This window comes from Bufo gargarizans, chromosome 2 (assembly GCF_014858855.1).
Source record: "Bufo gargarizans isolate SCDJY-AF-19 chromosome 2, ASM1485885v1, whole genome shotgun sequence".
NCBI lineage: Eukaryota > Metazoa > Chordata > Amphibia > Anura > Bufonidae > Bufo > Bufo gargarizans.
Genome location: NC_058081.1, coordinates 65,843,763 through 65,852,029, shown reverse-complemented (window position 1 = coordinate 65,852,029; position 8,267 = coordinate 65,843,763). Strand labels below are relative to the sequence as shown.

Below are 8,267 nucleotides of genomic sequence, written 5' to 3'. Positions count from 1 at the left end.
ATGCATGAAGTTCTGCACATCAGGGTTTTCAGACCAAGGAAAAATAGTTATATGAGATAATCAGATTCCTTAAAGGGCATCTGTCAGCAGTTTTGTACCTATGAAACTGGCTGACATGTTGCATGTGCGCTTGGCAGCTGAAGGCATCAGTGTTGGACCCATGTTCATATGTGCCCGCATTGATGAGAAAAATGATGTTTTGCTATATGCAAATGAGCTTCTAGGAGCAACGAGGGCGTTGTCATTAAAGAGAGAGCTGAGCCCATTGCTCCTAGAGGCTCATATATCATATAGTAAAACTAATTTTCTCAGCAATGCGGGCACATATGAACATGGGACCAACACAGATGCCTTCAGCTGCCAAGCGCACATGTAACAGGTCAGCCAGTGTCATAGGAACAAATCTGCTTACAGATGCCCTTTAAGCCCCAGCGAAGTTATGGGTCCTAAGTAGTTCTTGTTGGGGCCCCTATAGAATATGATCCAGTTTGCATTATATAGCCGAGGTGCGTAAGCAGCAATAACACCAGTCCCAAGTGTTACCTAAGAAGATACCAGCATGGGACATGTACGCGGAGAGCCCTCTTACAGATTTTATATTGGGGCCCAGAAACGTCAGGTTAAAACTCTGATTATCCATATGCTTTTCTAATAAATGACATAGTTTAGTTTATTTAAACCACCTTTTTATTCATATAGTATATAGGAAAATATGAAGAGCCTTTCCCTAGCTTACCTAGTATATTGGACTGGGCATTCGTATATATGCACGCTAACCTTCTTCTGGCTATTACTGACAAAAACGATAAGGTTGAAAAGTACTAAAATAATAGAGAAAAAAGACTTTTCATATAAAACTTTACTTTAATTCTAGATATTAAAATAATACCCCATACATTGTAGAACATATGATAACATACTGTGCCAGATAAATAGGCAAAGCTTTACTCTGGACGTGTCTAGGATAATACCATCCAAATAAATAAAGATGCAACAACTTACAGTTTGGAGACGGCGGACTTGGATAATTAGTATACGAGAAGTGAGGTCAGGACGGGGGGGGGGGATATTCCCTGATGTATTCCTAAAGGCTACCCCTGCCTAGAGGCGGAGCACCCGCCCCGAAAGGGGCAACCCTACCTCTCGATAACTAAGCCCTCGCTGTCACCTACTGTAACCCTGCTGGTGGATATAATGAATGCTTGTCCCTTCCTTGCTGACCTTCCTGACAAATTTGCCATCCCAGTATCATGGGTAGGTTTTTCTTCACCTCAGACAAAGATTCAGTTTGCTCTCTTAGCCTTGTATCTAAATATCCTGGCCAAGACAAAGTGCAGAGGGTGGACTGGGAACTTAAAGTGGCCCTAGAAAAATGTCAAAAACTGGTCCTATGTTATAGGTGGGTCTAAACTGGCAAAAGGTAGACCCAACCCAAGTAGGCAGGGGTAGCAAACCGTTAGGCATGGGCACATTGCTGGTAGGTGGACAAAAGTCCAATAGTAGGTGGAGCCTTCTTGGTAGGTTTATTAGTGCATTTGAAATCCACACCACAGGTCAATTCTGCAGCATTTGCAGTAGCAGGAAGGTGGATGAAAATGTAAGGTGGATGAGAATGTAAAAAAAAATCTAAAAAATCTCATCCTCACACTGCAGAAAGTTTCTTTGATCAAATCTGCAGATTAAGGTGACTATAATGGGACCTGGTAAGGATCTACCCTTTTCCCGGCATTACTGCTGAGATTCAGCCGGACAAATATAGTTTTTTGTCAGACCGAATCCCCACCTAGTCTTATTATAGTCAATGGACTACGCCAGATACAATGAACTCCGGCAAGCTGTTCCTCTACTGGCAGGGCCGCACTGCCAATTAGGCAAGGTGAGGCCACCGCCTCAGTTGGGCAGAGGTAGACAGGGCCGTGGGAAATGAGTGCTTCCATTGTGGAAGCGCTCATCCCTTTATATTCAATTGTATTGCTGTCCTCGGGACGACGATACAGTTGAATGCTGGGCTGGGCACGTAAGGGACGTCTCCCTGCCCCTTTCCTTGAGATAGGCTACAAGCATTAGCCCTGAAGCCTATCAGAGGCCAGTGCAGGTGGCGCAGGTGGCACTATGACGTTATCTCATCATCATCGCACCGCCTGAGGCAGGCAACGTACAGGGCGGGACACAGGCCGGAAGAGGCCTGCACAACATGGATGTAAGTTTATTTTATTTTATTTGGTACCATGCTGTTGAGCCACTATGGGGAAAAGGGGGTACTATGGAGGCATCTACTAGGGGCACTATATAGGAGCATTTTGAACTGACCCACATTATAGAGGCACTATGGGGACATTAGCTTAACTGGGGGTACTAACTATGGGCATTTTGTACTGGCACATATTATGGGGGCACTATGGGGACTTTAGCTCAACTGGGGGCACTAAAAGGGGGCATTTTTTGTACTGGCACACATTATGGGGGCACTATGGGGACATTGCCTCTAAAAGGAGGTATTTTTTATACTGTCACACAGAACAGGGGCATTGTTTGTACATTTTAAAGAGACATTTTTTGCACTGGCACACATAAGGGGGATTATTTGTACTAGCGCACATTGTAAGGGTGCATTTCTGTACTGGCACACATTATAAGGGGACATTTTTTGCCCTGGATCAAATTATAAGGGGGTATTTTTTTTGCACTGCTATACATTAGAGGACATTTTTCTACTGTCACACATTAAAAGGATAATTATTACTATTAGGGGCTATATGGTGGGCTTTATTACTACTGTGGGACGAAGGGGAACATGATTACTAGTATGGGCATTATGAGGCATTATTACTTCTGGGGCACAGTGGGTATATTGCTGTTGGGGGCACTGTAGGGGCACTATTACTACTAAGTGCACTCTGGCACAAAATTATTACTATCGGTGGGACTTTTGGGAGTGCTATTATTATGGTGGGCACTGGCACTGCTTACCACAATTATTTTTGGGGGACATTATGTTTGCACTACTAGTGTCAGGGACACTATTTGCATGGCAGTTATTTTTAGGGCACTGCATGTCAATAGTTATTGAAGGGGGCACTATCTGTGTGGTACTTGTATTTTCAGGGGGGCTGTTTCTGCAGTTTAGTATTGGGGAGCCCAGAAGGCACCATAGGGGTAGCAGGATGAGGAGTTCAGAAGGTGGGGAGGATGATGGAAAATTAGGAAACTAAGATGTCTGTCAAGCTCTGCAGAGACAAGAGATGGCTGAAAGCAATCATCATGGTGGTCTGGTCTGAATGGAGAAGATGAGGAAAAAGAACATCTACAACAAAGTAGACATCACTGGATGTGACACTGTATTACCCTGTATGTTTTGTAGTGCTGAATGTAAGGTTAAGAGGGAAGGGCCTAGGTTGAGAATTTGGCATGGGAGGGCTTTTTCGCCACAGATTTTACATTTTACAATGTAAAGGGTTAAATCTGTGGCAAGTCTGCAGCCAGCCAATAGCTGCACAATTTGCTGGTATGGATTTTGGCCAGATATGCTGAGAATTTTTCAATACAGAAAGTTTGCAGTGGATCCGCTTTACCCTCGCTCTTCCCACAGATGGTGTCAAGATGCTGGCAAGTGGCAACCTGTGTTGCACAGGCCAGAAGTGTGACCATATCGGAGAGGGTGAAAACAAATAGCAGCAGAATTTGTATGGGTCAGGTCAAGACTTGTCTCTAGATTTAACGCATTCACCTGTCTACACTCCAGTCCACCACACCACATACAACTTGTGTATATATGTAATATAATGCATGGACCACCACACCAGGCAGTTGAGGCAGGCAAGGCAAGCGGCGGGAATCACAGAAGAGGAGGGAGGCAGAGCAAACACGGTAGGGCTCATCACTGGTCAGCCTCATTCGCTCTGCCGCTGTACTGTGACAGCCACACACTGACCCCCTGTGATCTGGTGGTCCTGGAAGGGCTGTCCAATATGACAATATATCGATCTAATATACATTGTTAGGGCTTGTTCACATGACCCGTGGTTTTGGTCCGCATCCGGGCGCGGACCAATTCACTTCAATGGGGCTGCAAAAGATGTGGACATCACTCTGTGTGCTGTCCGCATCCGTTGCTCCCTTCCGTGGGCCCGCAAAAATTATGAGTCATGTCTTATTCTTGTCCGTTTTGCGGACAAGAATAGGCATTTCTATAATGGGCCTCCTGTTCCGTTCCGCAAATTGCGGAAGGCACCTGGGCGGCATCTGTGTTTTGCGGATACTCGATTTACTGACCACAAAACACGGCACGGTACGTGTGAACGAGCCCTTATACCACAGTAAAAAAACAGAATACAATCTAAAATACCCAAAACAGGGTTTCACTCGAATAGAACACCCCTGCTGCAGTTTTAGCTCATGATAAGGTGTAAAAGGACCAAAATAATATAATTTGAAGGTAAACAATAGCAATAAAACCTATAACCTATAATAACCGCACTATTACAATTCCAAAAAAATCAACAATTCATTTTTACCTATTAAATATAAAATAGAAATTGATTTTAAATTCAGAATAAAAAGGAAATTGATTGCAAAATTGCTTCATTTTTCATTTGAGATGTTTTGGAACCATAAAAAAATGGTTGTGAAAGTGGAACCTAATAAAGGAAGTGAAGCTTCTTGAATATCATAGAATTGTGTAAATATGATTTAAACCTATTTCCTAAGATTACTCCTCTATCCCTGTGAATGTCCAGTATTAGAGTAACATAAGCAAAACTTCATGTTTGTCCATGCTCAGCCGAATCAGCATTTTCCACCAGCTTCCTCTAGTCTTTCTACACTTTATCTGCTTGTGTATTATTCTCACTGTGCACAGGAAGTATAAAGGGGCAAATGGACAGGAGGTTGGCCATTTGATGTATTTGTGGTACAGAGGTGCGCATAACTCTTCATACAGAAGACAGTGACAGTCAGGGGAGACGTAGCTTGCTACCACTGGAAAAAATGAAGACTTCTTATGAGCAATCATTGGATGAATCCAACACAGGTAAGAAGATGTATGGCTGGTGGGAACCAAAGGTGGAGTAACAGATAAAGATACAGGGTTAGATGTGATTGTCTGATGGGAGACCATAATTACCAGTTTCATTGAAGGACATTTCTTAAGTTCTTAAGAACTTTATTTTTGGATCTATAAGTGTTTTGGATCTCATTAGTTCCCTCTGAGCTATGTTCTCTGGAATTGAAAGAGATAAAAAAATCTCAAACTCTGTAGCAGGTAAAGCTGTTAGTGGGCTCCTCAGTCCTCGTAAGCATGTTGTTTTAACACTCATCTTTCCAGAGCTTAAAGGAAAAACTGGGCCATAGGCTTGGATAGCTGTATGAACACCCTAAGGGCTCATGCACACGAACTTATATTCTTTCTTTGTCCGTTCCATTTTTTTTTGTGGACTGTATGCGGAACCATTCATTTCAATGGGTCCGCAAAAAAAACTGAAGTTACTCCATGTGCATTCTGTTTCCGTATGTCCGTATTTCCATTCCACCAAAAACATTACGGACAAGGATAGGACTGTTCTATTAGGGTACAGCTGTTTAGTTCCACAAAATACGGAATGCACACAGACGTCATTCTTATTTTTTGCGGATCCGTTTTTTGCAGACCGCAAAATACATACGGTCGTGTGGATGAGCCCTAAGTAGAATACTAGATCTACTTATGGACCTCTTACCTCTGTAACAAAGGCCATAGACCAGCGGCCTCAGAGACATGGTTTGCGGCCCCCGTCCTGCTGAGCAGAAACACAGCTGATCGTGTGCGGGAACCGCACAATTGCAGGGTTACATCTCCTGCAACCCGCACTGTAGCAGGACGGGTCCTTGGCTGTCAGAGACAGCAGGGAAGCCGAGGAGAAGGCAGAAGCAGTGTATCAGCACTTCTGCCTTCTCCTCACACGGGTGAGCGGCGCGCTGTGCCGTTTAGACCCAGCGATCACAAGATCACCAGGTGTCAGGGGTAGAGGAGTACAGAGCCTCACCAGCTCTGCTCTGTACAAAGTCCCCCTCAGCAGGCTGGTTTTCTCTGTAAATGGGGCTCCTTTGGTAGTGCAAAAAAAATGTCTGTGTCCCCAAAGGTCTTTTATGGACCTTTTGGGGACAAATTATGTGGCAAATATATGTATTAAAAGTTAAAAAAAAGTTGAAAACACAATTAATAAAATACAAATAAAAGGAAAAAAAAAGACCTCTTGGGGGACATACAGTGCAAAAAATAAATAAAAAATAAATAAAATTGTTTTGGGAACTGCCAGTATGGTTTTTGTAGCGGTTAAAACCTAGTTTTCAGGGTTCTGGACAACTAATCTTTTGCTATTGCAATACAGCCCAACTTATCTATACATGCACAATTAGTGAGATCCATGAATCTGGGAAAACCGTATAAAAAGTCTTGAGGGGCATCAATAAGGTAGAAAGAAAGGCAGTGGCGGACATTTTGCACATGGACATGAGGAGGGCCGCTGTTTAAGAAATGTATGTGAGCTCCATGCTGTTCAACCAGGGGCGTAGCTATAGGGGGTGCAAAAGGTAGCAGTTGCTACCAGGCCCAGTCGCTAGGGGGCCCAAAGACCCTTGTGGTGCATAAGAAGACACCAGTATTATAGAAAGTGCATGCTGGGAGGGCTCTGTTATAGATTTTGCACTGGGGCCCATAATGCTTAAGTTTGTCCTCTGGCTGGAGGGAAGGGGGTAGGTCAAGAATTTGGCATGGGGAGGGGGTGCTGTTTCAATTTTTGCCTCAGGCAGCAGGAAGGCTATGTGCTCCCCTGCCCCTTGCCACAAAGCACTGAGGAAAGGGGGGCTCAAGCTGAACTCTTGAGCCTACAGCCCATGAACCTTTAGCTAGGCCCCTGTGTTCAACTACTAATATATGAAGAGCAAAGGCCTCACCAAAGAGCTCCTTACAATGACTAGTCAATCCTTCATTTGATGGATTTCAATCTAAGGAACTTTTGAGCCAAGGTAACCATTTATTCCCAAAGCCTATGGAGTAGAGAATGAACATGTAATTCAGTAAAGTGTAATTTTTTTGGGGACCATTGTGTGTCCTAATCAAACCTCAACCCTTCTACAGTATTTCAAGTTCTCCTGCTTTAGGGTTAAAGGTCCAACAGTCAATGTTAAAGGGAACCTGTCATCGGGATTTTGTGTATAGAGCTGAGGACATGGGTTGCTAGATGGCCGCTAGCACATCCGCAATACCCAGTCCCCATAGCTCTGTGTGCTTTTATTGTGTATAAAATGCGATTTGCGATTAACCTGAGATGAGTCATAGCTTGAATATATGACTCTTCTCTGGTCACACAAGTAAGATATGACTCTTTTATGTTAATTTGCATATGTATCAAATCAGTTTTTTTAAACAATAAAAGCACACAGAGCTATGGGGACTGGGTATTGCGGATGTGCTAGCGGCCATCTAGCAACCCATGTCCTCAGCTCTATACACAAAATCCAGGTGACAGGTTCCCTTTAAAAAAAAAATAGAAACTGTGCAGGAGTACAAGATAAGCTCCTCTGCTCTTAATGGGAAATTGTTTTTCCTTTCTATTTTTCATCCTCTTTCCTTCCTATTATTTTGACAATGCCCTTATCATCAGTGCTTCTGGATAGCACTATCAATCTCTGCCACCCTCTGACATCTAAGTGCTATCCTAATTTTGCTTAACATGTTATTTTTGGTTATATAAAGGGACAGAGAATTGTAGACTACTGAACATCTCAGATATGTTATTGTCTGATGCCCTCAAGGTTCCTTCAAGTCTTTGACCATTTCATTTCTCATTCATCATATCCCATATTCCATAACTAGAATAATGGATGCAAAAGTAATACTTATAAGATTGATGAGAAATTTTGCATCAATGTGGGGGAGATACTTTCTTACATCATTCTTATCCATTGCCATGTCAAGTCAACGTCTACTTGCTAATTTTGCTGTTAAGCATATGATCATGGCTCCTGTCCTGAGGTTCAAAAAAGTCAACATCCTTCAGTGTAAACCTCTTCTTAATAATTAAAATAAAAATCCAACCAAAACTGATATTTGGACACAAGAATTCAAGTCACTGGAACTCTATTAACAATGTTGTCTACTGCACTAATGGAAATATCTGAACTAGTAACCAGAGTCAGACACATTCTAAAAAGTTGTAACCCTTGGGTCTAAAACCCATGGATTTCAAACATACCACATTTCCCTTTGACACGTCACGACTATTTTTGGC

General features: G+C 42.9%; 1 protein-coding gene across 1 annotated transcript in view; it reads left to right on the top strand.

Moving 5' to 3' along the window:
* The first annotated feature begins 4,850 nt into the window (after positions 1–4,850).
* LOC122927341 (perlucin-like protein) overlaps positions 4,851–8,267 on the top strand; it is a 36,210-nt gene continuing 32,793 nt past the window's right edge. Inside the window, exon 1 of the mRNA XM_044279094.1 lies at positions 4,851–5,029. Coding sequence (XP_044135029.1) covers positions 4,987–5,029 — 43 coding nt within the window. The 5' untranslated portion in view covers positions 4,851–4,986. The remainder of the gene's footprint in view (positions 5,030–8,267) is intronic.